Source organism: Xenopus tropicalis, chromosome 4 (assembly GCF_000004195.4).
Source record: "Xenopus tropicalis strain Nigerian chromosome 4, UCB_Xtro_10.0, whole genome shotgun sequence".
Lineage (NCBI taxonomy): Eukaryota > Metazoa > Chordata > Amphibia > Anura > Pipidae > Xenopus > Xenopus tropicalis.
In genome coordinates, this window is record NC_030680.2 from 122,730,649 (window position 1) to 122,751,639 (window position 20,991).

General features: G+C 39.3%; 1 protein-coding gene across 1 annotated transcript; it reads right to left on the minus strand.

Annotated features, from left to right (window-relative positions):
* Positions 1 to 8,044: 8,044 nt before the first annotated feature.
* lgals1.4 (lectin, galactoside-binding, soluble, 1, gene 4) lies at positions 8,045 to 15,433 on the minus strand. The gene is made up of 4 exons (XM_018093661.2): positions 15,049 to 15,433; positions 12,606 to 12,694; positions 11,266 to 11,437; positions 8,045 to 8,559 (listed from the first exon to the last, which is right to left on the minus strand). The coding sequence occupies exons 1-4, from the start codon at positions 15,061 to 15,063 to the stop codon at positions 8,407 to 8,409; spliced, it is 429 nt and encodes a 142-aa protein (XP_017949150.2). The 5' UTR covers positions 15,064 to 15,433; the 3' UTR covers positions 8,045 to 8,406.
* Positions 15,434 to 20,991: the final 5,558 nt, after the last annotated feature.

The window sequence follows — 20,991 nt, forward strand, 5'->3', positions numbered from 1 at the left end:
TGAAGATTCCTGCCCGTTGGTTCTATAACTGGGCTCTGGCTTTATATCTTGAAGCTGGATGATGCCTTAACCAACTAGATGCAAGTACAGAGAGGAGTATGCTTTCCTAGACTCCACCTACCTCAAACATAGCATAGGAGAGAGATAATTCATGTGATGTTTCACACAAACAGTTGTTCGTATGTGCAATCAGTCAAACATTAATTTTCTATTTCTGTGTTCTACATTTACCTGCAATTGAAATACATTTAAGATATTTTAGCTCACCCTGCCCTAAACTGTTTATTATTTTCAGCAACACACTGGAAGTGTTATTAATAAGATAGGCACAAAAACAAACAATTAAGACCTTACCACCACTTTATCCTGATGAAAAATGAGGCAATCCTCTCCAAGTGATAATGTATGGAGATTATGGACCCTCTTTGTAGACCCTACAGCTACTAAAAAAATATTTTCTATTTTTCTTTTCTAATTTTTTTAAGCTAAGGAATTAAAAGGTACAGGGTGATAATATAATAGGTCAGCAGGACTATTATAGCCTGTAAAACCAATGATAGATGCACACATACTGGAGGATTTCAATTTTTCTGCTTGGTTCAATCTTACCATGAGTGGATCTGAATCCAGTGTTTATCTTAAAGGGCTGATAATGCAATTGTCAGGGGCATGGTCCCAGAAACTGTCAAATATGAAGTATGTAGATGCTATGTGATCGGATCACAGATCCGACCACACCACTTCATTCTGATTTCAGAGGTCCCACCCCCTGGGATCCATACAATCACTGGCCTAAAGCTGGCCATACACGTGGCGATCTGACGATGTTTTGTGCGACCATCGGTCGCACGAAACATCGTCAGATCTGCCACACACAGTCAGGGCTGAAACAGCAGATAAGGAGGTAGAAACAATAGGATTTCTACCTCCTTCTGCCGATTCAGCCCTGACGGCAGATTTTGGTCAGGCGCCTTCTATAGACAGCATTTTCAGTTGCTTCAGGAAGTAGGCATAGAAAAGCTAATAATTTTAATTCAAATATTATATATATATATATATATATATATAATATAATGAAGATTCTTAGAAAACTGTAACTATAATTTAGAGGTGAACAGCCCATTTAAATCCTTCAGTCTGGGCCAGTCTGCAGAGGATAATAAGCCAGGTCACCCTAATCACGTGGTATTGAGATTAAGCGTCTGTTTGCTTTTCCCAGACACACAGCACAAGTTGCCCTCCTGACAGCAACATACAGCTTGGCATTCTGCAGAGAAGCTTCTGTGCAAACACAGGAACATTGCTGGCTGATGATCACATACAGCATCTGATGTTTGTTGTTTATTTGACTTCATGATTTAGATGGCATTTCAGCCATGAGATAAGGCACACAGCAAGCCTTTTATTTTAAGAACTGAACACCCCTGGTGCCACGCTATCATACAGTCAATGATATAGATAATAAATGTGTAATTTTTTTATTTTTTGCATGCTTTGCCCCCATACAGCTTACTGTATACTTCCAACATTTAGTCTGCTATTGCTAATGAAAGACTGCACTGATTTTGTCTTTGATCACAAATATTTCTAGACTACTGTTTTAGGAAGCAGCCCAGAGTATATAATTGTATTTAATTTATAAACTGATTGGTAGATATTGCCTAGCACTGGAAAACATTTGCTTTTGCCGCCCAAGATAAAGATGAAAAACTGTCAGACCCTAAAACAGTGACAAACATATTCTTGCAGCTGCCCCTTTTCATTGTGCATGTTCTTGCACTAGAGAGAGAATGACATAGTACTGCACTTGACAGGAATACCTGTAAAAACATCTAAATTTATTGAAATTACTTGAAAACTTTTTCAATAAATTTTGATTTTTCACAAGTATTCCTGTCAGCATGGCATAGCAGTACTATGTCATGCTATTTACGCAGGTTGCTATATACATTCAGGTAGTGCTCCTCCATGGTTTTATATATATATTTCAGCCAAGAGAAGCACTCGAGTGTAAGACAAATTGACTGCCTGGGTGCTAATAAAAATACATAGATAGAAGAAAAATGTATTGCACTCGCAGGACTTTGTGTATATGTATATATATATATATATATACAATGAAGGTTGTCTGCATGCCAAATGTCTACTAAATGGTAGTGTGTTGGGGGTTTCCTTAATGGAGAAGGATCTAGGGGTTTTTGTAGATAACAAGTTGTCTAATTCCAGGCAGTGTCATTCTGCGGCTACTAAAGCAAATAAAGTGCTGTCTTGTATAAAAAAGGGCATTGACTCAAGGGATGAGAACATAATTTTGCCCCTTTATAGGTCCCTGGTAAGGCCTCACCTTGAGTATGGGGGGCAGTTTTGGGCTCCAGTCCTTAAGAAGGATATTAATGAGCTGGAGAAAGTGCAGAGACTGCAACTAAACTGGTTAAGGGGATGGAAGGGTTAAACTATGAGGTTAGGCTGTCAGGGTTGGGGTTGTTTTCTCTGGAAAAAAGGCACTTGCGAGGGGACATAATTACTCTGTACAAGTACATTAGAGGGGATTATAGGCAGATGGGGGATGTTCTTTTTTCCCATAATAACAATCAACGCACCAGAGGCCCCCCCTTTAGATTAGAGGAACGGAGCTTCCATTTGTAGCAGCGTAGGTGGTTTTTCATGGTGAGGGCATCCTAGAGATGTTGTAATGGCAGATTCAGTTAATGTATGTATGTATATCTTTATTTTTAAAGCACTACTTATGTACGCATCGCTGTACAGTAGAATACATTAATACAAACAGGGGATTATTAAGATAATAATAGATAAATATAAAGTATAACAATAAATACAAGATAAATACAGTTGGAATAAGTTAAGAGTCAAAGATGCAAGAGGATGGAGGTCCCTGCCCCATAGAGCTTAATGCCTTTAAGAGGGGCCTGGATGAGTTCTTGAACAAGCATAGTATCCAAGGCTATTGTGACACTAATATCTACAGTTAGTATTGATGTTGGTCTATAGGGTTTATGTATGTGAGTGTATAGATAGGTCAGTATGGGTCTGTATGTGAGTGTATAGATAGGTCAGTATGGGTCTGTATGTGAGTGGATAGATAGGTCAGTATGGGTCTGTATGTGAGTGTATAGATAGGTCAGTATGGGTCTGTATGTGAGTGTATAGATAGGTCAGTATGGGTCTGTATGTGAGTGGATAGATAGGTCAGTATGGGTCTGTATGTGAGTGGATAGATAGGTCAGTATGGGTCTGTATGTGAGTGGATAGATAGGTCAGTATGGGTCTGTATGTGAGTGTATAGATAGGTCAGTGTGGGTCTGTATGTGAGTGGATAGATAGGTCAGTATGGGTCTGTATGTGAGTGGATAGATAGGTCAGTATGGGTCTGTATGTGAGTGTATAGATAGGTCAGTGTGGGTCTGTATGTGAGTGGATAGATAGGTCAGTATGGGTCTGTATGTGAGTGGATAGATAGGTCAGTATGGGTCTGTATGTGAGTGGATAGATAGGTCAGTATGGGTCTGTATGTGAGTGTATAGATAGGTCAGTGTGGGTCTGTATGTGAGTGGATTGATAGGTCAGTATGGGTCTGTATGTGAGTGGATAGATAGGTCAGTATGGGTCTGTATGTGAGTGTATAGATAGGTCAGTATGGGTCTGTATGTGAGTGTATAGATAGGTCAGTATGGGTCTGTATGTGAGTGGATAGATAGGTCAGTATGGGTCTGTATGTGAGTGGATAGATAGGTCAGTATGGGTCTGTATGTGAGTGGATAGATAGGTCAGTATGGGTCTGTATGTGAGTGGATAGATAGGTCAGTATGGGTCTGTATGTGAGTGTATAGATAGGTCAGTATGGGTCTGTATGTGAGTGGATAGATAGGTCAGTATGGGTCTGTATGTGAGTGGATAGATAGGTCAGTATGGGTCTGTATGTGAGTGGATAGATAGGTCAGTGTGGGTCTGTATGTGAGTGGATAGATAGGTCAGTATGGGTCTGTATGTGAGTGTATAGATAGGTCAGTATGGGTCTGTATGTGAGTGGATAGATAGGTCAGTATGGGTCTGTATGTGAGTGTATAGATAGGTCAGTATGGGTCTGTATGTGAGTGGATAGATAGGCCAGTATGGGTCTGTATGTGAGTGGATAGATAGGTCAGTATGGGTCTGTATGTGAGTGTATAGATAGGTCATATGTCTATGAAGATTTTCATTCATCCAGGTCATGGTATATCTAGTATAAATAAATTTGAAGCAACTGGACTTGTTTAGTAATCATTGAAGACGTTTCACTACTCATCCGAGCAGCTTCTTCAGTTCAACTGACTGGTATGGGAAGTCCTCATCTTATATACTCTTCCACTAATCCAATCACAATGGCACTATGTAACTCTTCAGAAAGGTGACATCTGAAACTCACAGAGGTGTGAATGCTGTGGAGTTACTTTGAAAGGATTACAAAAGTATCATGCAACTCCTATAATTTGGAGCTTTCTGCACAAATCCCAATATCATGTTTTGTTTGTAGCAAAGAAATAAAAGGGGATTAAGAATACACAGGGCCGGAACTAGGGGTAGGCAGCTGCCTAGGGTGCATTGATTGGGGGGCGCCAGTCAGTAACCTCTCCTGCCTACCCCTAGTCCATTCTCCTTTGTCATTGCCCCCTCCGCTTGTCATTACGCGGTGGGGACAATGACCCATAGAATCGCACCCCCCACAAGGAAACTGTGCTTGTACGCCAAAGCACTGCGAATACCCGCCTCTTCTTTTCTGTATAATATACTGGACGCAGTAGTCTTGAGTTTTACAGTATTTTCACTGAAAACAGAACTCTACAAATTCTGAGCAGGCAAACAGTAGTGCGCCAAACTGGGAAGATATCAGCTTTAAAGGGATTGTACTGCTCTGGAGTGAAATATATTTTAGGGGAGAGAGTTTCTAGAGAGAGACAGAGTGTTGGAGAGAGATACACACACTGTCTGTAAATTCAGTTTCCAGTATTTGCAGATACTGCTAAAATTCTGTAACCTATATATAAATATAAATTAAAATCATGTAAATCCAGTTTGTATAAAAACAGCGCAACCAGACACTCTAAGGGTCATGGCACAATTCTATTAAGGCATTTTCAGCAAGTGGAAATTGCCAATATTGTGCCATACAGCTTGTGATTTGTTTGTAAACTGGCTGTTACCATGGGAGAATGTTTGGGCAGGAACCACTAGGTGACAGCTGATATATATATGCCCCTAGGTATCCTAGTACCTAACTGAAAAATCTCAAAAATGTTAGCTCACCTTCCGTACCGTTCAGAAAATGTATGGTTACTTGATTTCTTTTTTAAAACTAATTATACATTATATGTGTCTTCTGTGTTCTGCATGTCTGTCAGTCCTGCCTTTAGATTAAAACTGGTATCATCTGAGTCTTCCCCATTCTAGCAGATTCCAGGGATAATCCTTTAAGGGCCATCTTTAGGGTTTGGTGCCACCTGCTGGAGTAACCAAACATTGCCCAAACTACTAACAGTACATTGAAATATATATTTTACTTCCTTACAGATACCATACCTCCCAACCATCCCGCTTTCAGCGGAACAGTCCCGATATTTATAGCACTGCCTGCTGTCCCTGATTCATTGTTAGATGTCCCGCTTCTCAGCATTGCCATTTGATTGCTGTGCCTGCTCTGCTCCGGGGAATAAAGCCCGCCCCCTTAATTCTTGAATCTCCCCTGCTACCTCAAGTTTACAGGTTTACCTTGATGTTTAATTGTCCTGGGAGGAGAATTTGTCAGGCATTTGACAGGCAAGGGTCAACTATCGGCATTGGCTTGCATTCCTCTCCTTGATTCTGCTCACCGGGTCAGGGGCTGAGGGTGTGCTCTCCTGGGAATCTCTGGCAGAGCACAGCATGCAGGAAAAGACAGAGGTATCTCTGATCCGTTCATAAAATATGGCAGACATTTAAAAGGGGCCCTTATAAGTCTGGGAACCTTAGGCTGGCCTTGTTAATATGGCTAGAAATTCTAGTGGTACATTAATATTGTATTGCTTTCAATTGATTAAGAATGGAAGGAAATAACATAGATTTATGTACCACTGGAATTGGCCCTGTTTATAACTTTGGAAAATGCAAAGAACTGTCGGCATGTCTGAAGTTGATGTCCTTTATCAGTTTCATTTAGTAATTTTACTGGCATGTCTGGGGTTAATATGCCCTTTATCAATTTAATGTAGTCATACTGGCACGTTTGAAGTTAATATGTCCTTTATTCTTTTTATTAAGTGATTATACTGGCACATCTGGGGCATGTAAAGTGGGTGTGGCATGTGGGGGCGTGGTCACAAAGCAGGCGTGGCCGCACTACCTGCGTCACATATTTTTGTCCCTCTTTCTCTTAATAAAATGTTGGGAGGTATGAGATACACAACTACTGATTTTTCATGAAAATGGTCTTAGGATCTACAGTTAGTTTAGTACATGTACCAATATATGTATTTTTATATACACTCGAATATTAGTGTTGCCACCTGTCCGGTCTTGACCTGCGCAGCCCGGTTTTGGGAAGGGCTGTCTGGGTCAAAACCTCTTGCTGGTTTTCCAAATTAGGAAAACAGGGCAGGACTCACTGAGATTGACACGGCGATCTGCGATAGCCCCGCCCAGGGACATCACTGTCCCGCCTCTTCATCCAAATAGCTCGATTTGTGCAAATGGGGGTTTTTTTTTTTTCAAAGAAATGTGAGGTAAAAACATTTTATATATAAGACTGTATAAATTACACTTACCTCCATATGTAATAAACTGCAATAAATTTGCCCAGGAGCAGTAACCTATAGCAACCAATAAGATGTTTCTTTTAAACCAGGTGACCAGTAAATGCTTCCTGCTGATTGGTTGCTATGGGTTACTGCTCCTGGGCAAACTTAGTGCCTTATTACTATTCGCATTTATGTCTAATCAGTGTTTTACTTGTTTATAAATGTGTAAATAAGGCTTTCTGGGCCTTTTGTTCTAGGGTTAGACAGAGACTTGTCCCCTGACAATAGAATGCTATTCCCAATTAATATGTTAATGAGCCCCCAATGGGGCCCTACAAGAGGTATAAAATGGAGACTGGGGGAAACAAAGCTGAGAACTGACCTGAGCTTTACTCCATTTTAAAAATGTCTGGAAAGAATGATGGGAAAAAGGTCAGTAAAATGTTGTTTAAAAGACAAATTCACAAAAGTGTCTGTAAACTGTCTTTCTTTCACCAAAAACTGAAAAGTGATGGTTGAGTTGGAAATTTGGTGGATTTCTCCACTTTTGTAAATTCCCCCCATAGTGTGGGGCAAGGCTCTTCGGGTAGCTGGGTAATTATTACCTTCCGCTGAGCAGTGACTGGCACTCAGCCAGAAAGGTTTTTTTTTTAAATTTAAAAATTAAAGATTTAAATTTAAATCATGCTTAGAATATACACATTTATACATAACTACATAAATACATACATATATATATATATATATATATATATATATATATATATATATATACATGCAATGTAATGTGGTAGCAGAATCCAAATGATCCATCTTAAAAAAAAAACGAACAAAATATTTTCAGAAAAATCATTAGACACCGCACCACAACCAGTATTTCTATGTGCCCCGTCCGCCACCTATACAAAAAGCCGGTTTGGAAGGACATAGAGAGGAATGTGGAACAGCCACCTCAGCAAGCCTTAAGTTCCAGGGCATACACATACTGCATTTCCAGCAAGCAGGAACCATTATCTGGTGCTATATCTTATCTTAAATCAGTAGGCCTTAGGGCTCTGGCGACTAATCTCTCCGAAATGCCATCCCACTCAAGGCAACTTCCATGATTTCACTGAAATCGCACCGTCGCGTATGCCATCCTACCGGCGATTTACATTTTCGCCGGTGGGATTTCGGGGAGATTAGTTGCCCACAAACAGGGAGATTTGTTGCGGGCAACTAATCTCCCCGTGTGCCCAGAGCCCTTAGTCAGGTAAGAAATTTCTAGGCAACAAAGGTTGTAATGAATGATTTATTGAAAGGAATTTAAGAATGGAGTTAAAAGGACATACACAATAATGATTTGGTAAATGATCAGTCAGAGCAATTATATTGCTCCCAGGTCTGTGAAGCTGATTTGTCTATATACTTGCTACAGGCCAGTTTGCCTTCCTTGGGTAATCTTGTCTTTGAAGAGTTAAACATGATAAACATATTATTATAAAAAATAATGTAATTATAATGTAAGCATTATGACATTAGATAAAGAGCAAGGTATATAGGGCAAAGCAGATAAGACAGCTTTTGATTTGAAGCCTGGCAGCACCTTGTGATTTATATGTAACGATGCTGATGTGGCTGCACTTGCCAGCAAAGGAGATTATAGAAATGAAAAATTGATAGAAATTGACCGAAGATGAAAGTTGTACAGAGCCAGGTACTGAATGCCATCCGTAGGCACTCGAATAGGGAACGCGAACTGACGGCCATCCGGCAGCTTAACCCGTATATCATTTTCAAATTTAAAGGCAATCTGTAAGAAAGAGAGACAGTGTCACTTAAAGAAAATAATGTTTAATAAACTGAACTTAGACCCATCAGATACAGGGTTATTTGACTAAGGTATGATGGCGCTGTAGGTGTGTATTCAGTTGCCATTGGATATCTAACCCAGTGTGTTGTGAAGAAAAGGGCTAAGCGCTATAGATTTTAGCTATTTAAAACTATACATTAGATATTATGAAAGAACAAAGTTTATAGAACAGGGGCTTTTGAAGCAAAATTTTTGGTCTTCGGTTAAAGGTTGATCTGTCTGGTACAGTAACTAATGCTAAAGCTTGAGCCGAGTCAGTCTTTTCCTTAACAGGAGCAGTTATGTAAAGTTTCATTAAACTGTATTGAATCTGCATTATGGAGGAAGAAATGGTTAAACAAAAGCATGTTGTGCTGGAAATGTTCCCCCAGCATCGTGTATAGCTTTCACAATGCATGAGCTATTATTTAATACTTGGCACTGAATATGATGTATTCATGTATACCTCAAATAAAGCTATCATAGTTAATATCCTGATTGGACCTAAATGGTTCTAATAAGGCCCAGGGGAAGCTTTGGGACCAGGCTCAGTTTGAGCAATTTATTTATCCAAATCCATGAGTGACTTACTGTGGGGTGAGAGTCTTATGTCCCTGGAGGATTATGAGAAAAATGTAAAGCTGACAGCTACTACCTAAACTACTTAGATATTTTGAGACCAAAATTACTTAAAATGAAATGGAAAAAATGTTTGTGTCAGACTGGGATTCTAAATGTCCTAATGTATACATTACCACTAACATTATCAAATAAACACACAATAAAAATATAATCTGACTATTAGTCCTATGAGAGACGACATCAGTTTGCCAATAATATACTGATACCTCACTGCTCTGCTCCTATAATTATTAGCTCTCCTTTGTTCTTCTCATATAACTTTGTACCTCTTTATAGTCCCCTTACTTTCTTCTTTACAACACAATGGCCACATCATACTTGAGGCCTGATAGGGTTGCCCAGATCCCAGACACATATGTTGTTTTGAAAGTAGGTTATTGCAAGATGCAATTGAACTTCAACTACAATCTTCTCTTAATTGTGCAAATCATATAGTGCTTTTCATGCCTATGACTTTACTCCCCCCTCTCTTCCCATGTTCTCTCTTATTCTTTGCTACTGTTTTCCATATTTTACAATGGATGTATTATAACAAGTTACTTAATCACTTACTTACTTCACACCCAAGTTTTACAGACTCAATAAGAGCTGGCACTTACAAAAAAAAGTGGGTGGAGTTCAGTTTGGCCAAGGACGTAAGGTGTAACTGCATATGATATCAGTAGATCAGGATGCTGCCTAAAATTTCCTGATATTTAAATCAGGAACATTGAAAGGTATTATTTTTCTACACATTTTTTGTACAACATATAGTCAGTCTGTTCTTTATAAAAAGAATGTTATCTACTCTACATATTTTAACAGGAAACCATCATTATATGCAATAGAAATAAGTCTACAGCAACTGGACTTTTTTTTTTTTTTTTTCAAAAAGGTTTCCCTACTTACCTGAGTGCTCGCATAGGTGGTGAAATGTTTTTAAGATAACTCAGAAAGTCCCACTGCTTAATTCTACTAGAAACTCTATATCATAACACACATGAATGGGAATCTTTATAGGCATTAGGCATTACATACAATATGTAATAATGAATCTGATAATGTGAAATACCACCTTATTAGTTATGGGACTTTTCATGGGCACAAGGGGAATCAAAGAGAGCTGTTGAGCCGACAGCCTGGTATTAGCAGTCTGCAACTAAGATATTAGCAGTCTGCAACTAAGATATTAGCCGTCTGCAACTAAGATATTAGCCGTCTGCAACTAAGATATTAGCAGTCTGCAACTAAGATATTAGCCGTCTGCAACTAAGATATTAGCAGTCTGCAACTAAGATATTAGCCGTCTGCAACTAAGATATTAGCAGTCTGCAACTAAGATATTAGCAGTCTGCAACTAAGATATTAGCAGTCTGCAACTAAGATATTAGCCGTCTGCAACTAAGATATTAGCCGTCTGCAACTAAGATATTAGCCGTCTGCAACTAAGATATTAGCCGTCTGCAACTAAGATATTAGCCGTCTGCAACTAAGATATTAGCAGTCTGCAACTAAGATATTAGCAGTCTGCAACTAAGATATTAGCCGTCTGCAACTAAGATATTAGCAGTCTGCAACTAAGATATTAGCAGTCTGCAACTAAGATATTAGCAGTCTGCAACTAAGATATTAGCCGTCTGCAACTAAGATATTAGCAGTCTGCAACTAAGATATTAGCAGTCTGCAACTAAGGTATTAGCCGTCTGCAACTAAGATATTAGCAGTCTGCAACTAAGATATTAGCCGTCTGCAACTAAGATATTAGCAGTCTGCAACTAAGATATTAGCTGTCTACAAAGTGCTCAGAGGTAAATTTATGTCAATTCATTCTTATGGTTTTGATCCCCTATAAGGTGTGTGGCTTACCATTCATTTTGATCCCCATAATCATGTACTGTTGGATCACTATTAATAATAGCAGACAAAGTAACTGTGAGAGCACAAGATAAAACATCCTCCCAATTGGCCTGCACCATGCCTGTGTTACCACAAGTGATACTTATCACTGTATTCTGTTGCTTTTTCTGGATCCCCCCTACATCTCACCATGGTCTCTGTGCCCTTCTGAAAGGGGAACGCTGGCTCCCTCTGCTCACTCCCCCACACGTTGTTCTGCGTTGAATTGCAGACTATAATATTTTTATCATCGGAGAAGTCAAATCGAGGGTTAAAATGGATGACTAAATTGTCGGCATCCTTTCCCATGTCAATTGCAAACCTGAAAAATAAACAAAAATAAAAGAGACAGTTGGAATTTTCTCAAGAAACAGAACAGAAGGGATCTTCTCACAAACTTGAAATAAAATGGTTGGAAATGCCACATATTAGCCTCATTATCCCATGTTACATACAAGCTAAGGCTGGCAGCTGCATCAGGGTGGAACGTATTTTAAAGTTATTTTATATTATTTAAAGTAGTGGTATTAAAGGAGAAGAAAAGGCATTTTGGCATTTTACTGCCAATAGATTCAACACATTAGTGCCACCTACAATGCTATATTTATTCTGCAGAAAGCTTTACCATACCTGATTAAACAGCCCTAGTAGCTCCCTCTGTTTGTTTAAGATAGCAGCTGCCATTTTTGCTTGGTCCCAGTAGCTTCCTGCTGCAGCTCTAGCCGTTATAGCTCAGATTACACATTCTGATGGGAGGGGGAGTGAATTTTTATGAAGTCTTATGGGAGGGGGGGAGCAGGGGAAGGAGAGAGCTGTGCAGACTCTGACCCCTGGAATGAAGAATTTATATGACAGAGGAAGTCTGATACAGAAGAACATATTTACACAAAAGAAGACGATAAATCCTGTGTTTCTTTTGATAGAGGGCTCAGTGCAGCGTTTCTGTGAGTGCTTATGGCTGTATTTACATAGACCTTTCTGATAAAGCTTACTCAGTTTTTTACCTTTCCTTCTCATTTAAGGCCATCATTAGAAGACTGAAACCCTTACAGTTACAGAGATCTCAAAATAAAGAGAGCAGGTAGTCACAAAGATCTCAGTTTCATTGCACCATCCCTCCAGCATGCCAAACAGGCTTCCTTTGACAATAGACCCTAACTTTTTATAATTTTAACCACATTTTTAAATCTGTGTAAGGATCCGGACTTGTATAAGGACTGCCCAATTTGCACCTTAGTGAGCTTAATACTCATTCCCTATCTATCTTTTAGTATTGATTTAAAGATGCACGTCTCTCATTGTGGCCCATTAAAATGTGAGTATGGTGCACAATCCTCCTTCCTAGTTTCTGAGTTACAGAGATCTGTCTGCATCTGTATCGGGGTAGGAACTGATTAGTAGTTTCCTGATGCAGAAGTGCAGTTTAAACTGGACCAATCAGTATTGACATATTCAGGAGGCAGTTTGTGCAATGATTAGATTATACTTACCTATTAGCACCTTGGTCAATAACACCTCGAACTTCTAGAGTGTAACCCTTAGTCATGTTGAGTTTGTATATGACTGCATTCTGTGCAAGCTGAGAAACACACAGGCAAGCGGGATAAGAAACTGATACAGTAAAATGGGAAAAGGAAAGACAACCATTACTGGATGGTGGCTAATTGGGTAGCACTTCTGCCTCACAGCATTGGGGTTCTGAGTTCAGTACTGGCTTAGTTACTATTTGCAAATCTGTATGAGCTCCCTGTGACTATATTTTCTCCCGCACTCCAAAAACATACAGGCAGGTTTATTGGCTCCCAGTAAAACTGGCCCTAGTGAGCGACACGGACCTTAGATTGTCAGCTCCGCTGGGCAGTGCCATATAAATAACAGATAATAAAATATTTTACATATGGGGACTGAAGTTTGCCCTATCAATAGTGCTAGCTGCAGGTTTTGTAGGAGTCCATTACGTGTATTCTACCCTCTCAGGATTTTCTACTTCTGGTCTATTCATGTAGCCACAAATAAGCCATTGTCCAATCAAGTATTTGTCATGGGAGCAATATTTACTTTTTTTAAATTATATTACATTTTATTAAATTATATTATATTACATTGCTTATACAGCTATGGGATCTCTTAGTTAGAAATCTGATATTAAGAAAGATACGGATGTTATAACTAAAAAAAATCTGTTATGTTAAGATGTTGATTTCCTTTTTTTGGTGGAAGACAACCCATTGGGCTTATTTAAATGTATATAGCAGACTTAAGGTATGAAGATCCAAACAATGGAAAGACCCCTTATCTGGAAATCACCCAGATCCCAAGCATTCCAGATAATGGACCCCATACCTATAATTCAAATTGTACCATAAATTCTCAGTTTGCCATATTTATGCCCTGTAGAAATGAAGTAACAAAGTACATGCAAGAAGCACAAGGGCTAAAACGATTTGCCTGCTGGCACTAGCACCTACTATACCTCTATCTGTTCCTTTTAAATGATATGGGCCTAGCCTTCAGTACAGAAGATAAAAAGATAAATGACATTAAAAAGACATTAAAAGTAGAGATGTAGCAAACTGTTCGCCGGCAAACTAATTTGCGCGAACATCGGGCGTTTGCAAGTTCGCGAACTTCGGGCGTTCGCAAGTTCGCAAACTTTTCGCGCATGTTCGCAATTTGGGTTCGCCTTAAAGTGGACCTGTCACCCAGACATGAAAATCTGTATAATAAAAGTCCTGTTCAAATTAAACATGAAACCCAAATTCATTTTTATATTAACACATCTAAACCCATTATAAAGGCATTTAAAAATCACAGCTGTCAATCATATATTGCTTGCCCCGCCTCTATGCCTTAGGCATAGAGGCGGGGCAGACAATAACTTTAGCTTTCCATTCAGCACTTCCTGGATGTCTCTGCACATCTCACTTCTCCCCTCCCTCCTCCTCATCTAATTATGTAGCCAGTGCATGGGCATCAGGCCCCCCATTCTATCACATAAACAAGATTTTGGCATGATACAAAGCTTGCCTTAATAACAGTGTCCACAAAATGGTGCCTGCCTGCTTGCTTTGATTGAGTAATTCCAAGACGGAAGGAAACAAGATTTATATTATTTATATAGAGTAAGTTAAGTTTATTTTGCTCAACTAACAAAATAGAAAATAATTTGGACTTATTTCTTAGGGTGACAGGTCCGCTTTAAGCTGCCACACGTGGCGTTTTTCCGCTGCGTTTTTTCTCGGCCTAAAAACGCTGCACAAGCCACACATGGCATTTTTCAGCCTAGTACTGGTGACGTAAGCAAATCCCGTTTCCATGGTGCTAATAGTGCGAAATGGCAAAAAACGCTGCAATATTTCCGCTAGGTCTGCCAGCTGCCTTTGCGTATACATAGGAATAGCTTGCGTTTTTACGCAACGCTGTGTCAACAACGTATTTTTCAGAGAAATTTTTGCCCTTGATCCCCCTCCTGCATGTCACTGTCCAGGTCGTGGCACCCTTTAAACAACTTTAAAATCAGTTTTCTGGCCAGAAATGGCTTTTCTAGGTTTTAAAGTTCGCCTTCCCATTGAAGTCTATGGGGTTCGCAAAGTTTGCGAACTTTTGCACTTTTTGGTGGAAGTTTGCGAACGGGTTCGCAAACTTTTTTTTTGAAGTTCGCTACATCCCTAATTAAAAGTGTCTATGAACAAAATGCAGGAAATCTGACAAATTAAATATATACTGTATATATTAGTTTCATATAAGAAGGTGCAATAAGTGGCATTTTATGCACACATGGTTGAGTATCAAAAGTACCTGTTAAAACAACTGAAATAACCATTCAAATAGGCATCTTTAGTAAAAACAGCATTTCCCGCTAACATGCAAACCATGGGAATAAGCCAATACTATCCCTCCCTTCACCCACTACAGCAGGGCTTTGCGACTTACTGGTTGCTTATCCATCTCTGCAAAGTTCTCTTTCCCCTCTCTGTGGCTGTAGTGTTGACTTCATACTTTATACAGTATCTGCTTGCTGAGGCACACCTTCGTTCATTAGGGGGAAATTTGCAGGAAAAAGGTGTGCCCAAATTTGGCATCTTAGATATATTTCTCTAGGCTGAGAAAGTTAAACATCTGATGAAGATTGGCTCTGCTGATCTAAGATTGGGGAATGTGTAAATATATACATTTTGGGTGCTTTATTTGTCATTTATGCCCAAAGGTACTCTCCATGTCGTGTACAGTGTGGAGGAAGCATTATCCATACATTGGTTTTAGAAACAGGGGAGTGCATTTTATTGGAGAGACTTATAATCAAGAAAACCATGTGAAATCTGGAGTAAAATAGCAATCAAAGTGCGGTAAAACGTGCGCTATTTATAGCGTGCATTAAAATTTTTATCGCGTCTAAATTTTCGCGACTTAATGCACAATTCACTTTAAACATACTTGCGTTAATTTACGTGCGATATTGCATGCGTTATTTAACCCGCGAAGACTATTTTCGTTCGGTATTTGACGGTACATGCGCTAATTAACGCAGTCACCGCATATGAATTGTCGTCACATATAAATGGTAGCATATAAATGGTAGCATATAATTAGTATCATATAAATGGTAGCATATAAATAGTAGCATATAATTAGTAGCTGCTTATAAATAGTAGCCGCTAGTGATGAGCGAATCTGTTCCGTTCGCAAAATGGCAAAAATGTCGTGCAGCCAAAAAAATTGTTGCCCGCGACTATAATTTTTTGACGCCTGTGACAAGTTTTGGACGTGCGGCGAATTTTTCCGCTGCAAATATTTTCATACGTTTTGCCATTGGCAGATTGTGAAACACATGAAAAAATTCGCTGCGGAAAAATTCACTGCACGTTCAAAAACTCGCCGCGAATCCATGCCTGCCGAAACATTTCATCACTTGTAGCCGCATATAAATAGTCGTGCGAATAAACGCACGCCATGTTAGCCATACATGCCAATACTTTAGTAAAATTACTGTATTAAAAATGACTATTTCCCTGCAAACTGGCAGCTGCATCACTCTAGGGGAAACACAGACTTGAATAAATAACACTTCTAAGTCCATATTTTATTGCAAAAAATCATTTACTGTACTTTTCTATAATTATCGCCTGCCTCAAGTAGGTGTTATTTTTTGCATAGCCTAATGCGATATTTGGCACGCCTAAGTGTTTGTGAATCATGCGTTTGCATGCGACGCATGCGATATGCATGAACACATGCGATATGCGACTTAACGCACGCAGTAATACTGTAGCGAATCGCGTGCTAACTGTCGCGTCTTTTTTAACGCAAAAAAACGTGCAATACAATTTATCGCACTTTAGTGAATCAACCCTAATGTGTGTTTAATAACATAAACAACTTTAACAGCCTTTATTGAATAGATTCCTATTTGTTATCTGCTACTGCCTTCCCTAGTGGTGGCACTGACCCATTGCACAGGGAAGTTTCTGGCCCACCTGGCATTTGAAGATTCAATCCCTCATGGCTGTGAGGGAATAGGTAGGGGGCACTAAAGAGGAGAAGGGACTGATATTGTGCAAATCTATTATATAGCCACCCCAAAATCTGCCAGCCTAGGCACAGGCCCTTGGGTCCCTATGCACAGTATAAATATAGTCCTGATCATTTCCTAACTGTTTGGCTGTGGCAATGGCCACAGGGAAGAATTTTTATGAGAAGAGACATACATTTATTTAGGCTTAGCTTTTCTATGGGGAAGGTGGGGCAAACCTGCTATTGAAAGCCCACAAAACAACCCCCCCTATAATGAACAATTTTTAAGCACCTGAATGTTACACTAGGCATGAATAGCAAATAAAGCACCCAAAATGTGTATATTTGCACATTTCCCATTCTTACTTCCACAGAACAAATCAGTTGTGTAACTTTCCCAGCCTACAGAAATATATTTCAGATACCAAATTTAATAAACCAAGCAAAAAACCTCAAATACACATACAAATCTTCCTGCTGTCTTGGCTGAGAAAGTTACATATATCTGTTTGTTATGGGTTTAGTGTTTGATTAGCTTTAGACTAGTTAATAGTAAACAGCTTACTACTATTTATTTTTCACCTTTATACTTCTCTTTAAAAGGGATAATAGACACAATATATGCCCAATCAATAGGGATTCTATTGTAAAGAGATAATGGCTATTTATTAATCTAAAGATATCTATTGGTTTTGCATGTTCCCTCGCAAGTGCCTTTTTTCCAGAGAAAACAACCCCAACCCTGACAGTCTCACCTCATAGTTTAAATCTTCCATCCCCTTTACCAGTTTAGTTGCAGTCTCTGCACTCTCTCCAGCTCATTAATATCCTTCTTAAGGACTGGAGCCCAAAACTGCACTGCATACTCAGGGTGAGGCCTTACCAGGGACCTATAAAGGGGCAAAATTATGTTCTCATCCCTTGAGTCAATGCCCTTTTTTATACAAGACAGCACTTTATTTGCTTTAGTAGCCACGAAATGAGTTAAGGTTAAGGATCCCCCCAACACACCATTTTTGTGTATAACTCATTCAACTAACATTTATATTAGTTCTACCAAAGTGCATAACTTTGCATTTATCAACATTGAACCTCATTTTCCAGTTTGCTGCCCAGTTTTCCAGTTTAGTCAAATTGCTCTGCAAAGTGGCAGCATCCTGCATGGAACTTATAGTTTTGCACCTGTTCAAATGCAAATATCTGATTGGTTGCTTTCGGTTACAGGACCAATTTTGCAACCTTTAGTACATTATCCTGTGTTTCTGTGAATGTTACTGTCACGGGGATGTGAGGAGAAGCAGATATAAGAAGACAGCTGGGCACAAAGGTGGGGTGCAGTGCCAGCCATGTCTCATCCCTCCTGCATGCAGCACTGCCAAGCTCAGACAGCTCCACATACAGAGAAGCTTAACTGTTTGCCTTTACTTTTGGTGTAACAAGGTGAATTGTGGGTAAAGGACTGGTTGCCTGGCTCTTCTTTTTGCCCTTTGAACTTTCTGCCCTCTTGTAAATTAGCCTAAGAGGGAGATTTATTTAAAGTTCAAAGTTTTTGCAATAAAAAACTTGAATTCAAGTTATGGTTCAAAAACTTGAATATCAGTGCAAAAATCCCCAAAACTTACATGCAAAAACTCCCCATCTAAAAGCTTGCAAGTTTCTATAGAAATCAATGGGAGTTGTGTTTGGCAAGCCTTATTTTCAGTTTGAGATTCTCAAGTTTCTGAGTTTTATTTGAGGTTGTAAACTCGAAAATTTGAGGTATGATAATTTTTTTAATCGTACAGGTTTAATAGGATTAATAAATAAACGGGCATTCGATATGGAGGTTTATTCGATTTAGAAAAACAAACTGAAAAGAAAATATAACTCTAAGCAACTTTGCAATATACATTCATTACAATTTTGTAATGGTTTTTAAGTTATTTGTGTATATAATTAGCAATAATGTATAATAATGTATAATGTATTATTCTATTACCTGCCCTGGTGACTCTGACCGTTGAAACACTGTAACACAGGGCAGCAGCCTGACAGACCTGACTCGCTGGAGGAGACTGACTATTGCAACATTGTTTAAAAATTAATAACCAGGAGTTCAGCGAATGCTGCTTTCTATAGCAATTACATTTACACATAACTTTTTGGAGTCTAAGGGAGACGGGCTTTCCGTAATTCTGGGCTTTCTGGATAATGGGTTTCCGGATAAGGGATCCCATACCTGTACTGACTTTTAATTACCAATCTTTTCCAAAGAGCAGACAATGGTTATATTCTGTATCCAAATTTGTTTTATTGTGAATAAAAATACAAAAAGTATACAAACAAGGCTTTGCACACCTTTGTCTTACCCTTTCACTGCTCAACAGGCCTGCAGGGAGCAGAGAATGAGCTTAACAGACTCACATAGAAAATATTCTACAATTTAGATTATACAGATTTAATTACTACTGGACAATTAATATAGGAATATAGGCATATAGGAAGATGCTTGCACACTCAGTATTTGTGTCTGTCATAAGAGGGTAGGCTTACCGGTCACCTGGCTGGTGTTTTTACCGGTCTGGTCAGTATGAATGTTGCTTGGTGCCAATGTTATTACAGGTAATAGGGAAAAGCCATAAAAATATAGGAAGGCTGGTGTTTTTCTTCAGAAAGGTGGCAACGCTATGGGGGGGGGCAGTCTATATAGGGATCATAAGCGCCTACTGCAGTTTATAACCTTATGGCTTATAGCACACTCAGCAGTTTTGGCCTTAGACCATCCTGGTGTGTGTGTATATACAGGCACATTCCGGTCACTGCACATAATATCAAGATAGTAGGGGGCCAAATAAGCAATTTCTCTGCCGGCAGAGAAAAACTGAGTGTGGCATTAGGGGTAATTTAATTCCCCTGGGTAGGCGAAGTGGAAGAGTAGCACAGCTAATTTCCTAAGCACTTTCCTACAATCTGCACTGAGCATTGGATAAAAATCAGGTGCTTAGTGAAGAGCGCAGCTCAGTCGTAAGTACAGGGCCCCATTGCAGGCTGCACGTCCTGCTGCTTGTGCCTAAGAATGATGCACATTAGCAGGTGTTTTTTCCTCTGTTAGATAACAATCACCAATGTCAGAGATTCCTGAATAGATAAAGGTAAGTTGTTTGGGAGCAGGGACCTCCTTGCTTTTGTGTCTCTTAACACTTAGGGGCATATTTATTACGCTGTATAACAAACGGCAAGAAAATTTACCACACATCGCCAGGCTTCACCATGTTAAAACCGGCGTAAAATCGGTGTAGTTTTTTTAAGCGCTTTTTCTTCCGCCTTATGTAAAATAACATAAGTTAATATTACTGTGTTTGTTTTTATTTATAGCAACATTTCTTCTCCCTGATTGTACTGGGATATTAAAGCTTCCGTGTCACAGCCCATCACTATCCTATTATAGGTTAGTGTCTCAAGTTGAAATATCTATGTCACAGTCAGTGGAAAAGACTCCCATTCTAAATGCTCCATATATTCATATATTATGTGTTATCCCTACTGTACCGTTAGCTGTGTGGCATATAATTTCTAAAAGCCATTCTGTGAGAAGTAAACTGTGCTTGACACAGGCACCAGTCCCATGTTTGTTTAGAGATTAATTACACTTAAATACAATGTTACTTATGTAATGCGTGACAATATCACAGCCACCCATGCTGCTCCTAGGCAAGGTGGCTGCTCCTAGGCAAGGTGGCTGCCCCTAGGCAAGATGGCTGCCCAGTATTACCTCACACATTTCAGTAGTGACAAGCAAAGACACACCAGTCACAAACAAGCAGTATGATCATGGATAATGACATGGACATCTGTTTCTATGCTCTATCAAATGAATATATGACTGTGGGATTTAACGAATAACATTGCTAAAATTAATCTATCTTTCATTACTATGACAGTTAAGGGTCTCCCAGCACTAAATAATAATAATTTTAGGAATACACCTCCAACTACTCCTTTGCTTAATCCCCAGTATTCACAGGCAGGGTCAGACTGACCTACCAGAGAATCTCCAAGTGTCAGGATTTCTGGTGGGCCCAGTCGGATGCTGTAAACAGGATATGATAGGATATATAAAGTAATACTGTCATCAGTTTGTGGTTTTTTTAAATATAAAGCAGCGATGCCACCCCCACAACCTGACATCCCATGGATGACACTTTTCAAGGCTGAGCATTTTTGGGGCCAAAGCAGTCAACAGTGCTTTAGGGCTTAACTATAAGAGATTTTGATCAGATTTTGTGGGTTGATCTTAGATAAAGTCGGGGGTGTCTTTTGTTTATACATCTACATCCAGCAGTCAAGACCATATTTATTTATGGGCACCCAAAGGCCTGTGCCTAG

What these genes read in the sequence shown, in the direction of transcription:
- lgals1.4 (XM_018093661.2), bottom strand. An exon ending in ATTGACCAAGGTGCTAATAG is followed by an intron (nt 11,438 to 12,605) that starts GTAAGTATAATC and finishes TTTATTTTTCAG; the next exon opens with GTTTGCAATTGACATGGGAA. An exon ending in AGAAGGGCACAGAGACCATG is followed by an intron (nt 8,560 to 11,265) that starts GTGAGATGTAGG and finishes TCTTTCTTACAG; the next exon opens with ATTGCCTTTAAATTTGAAAA.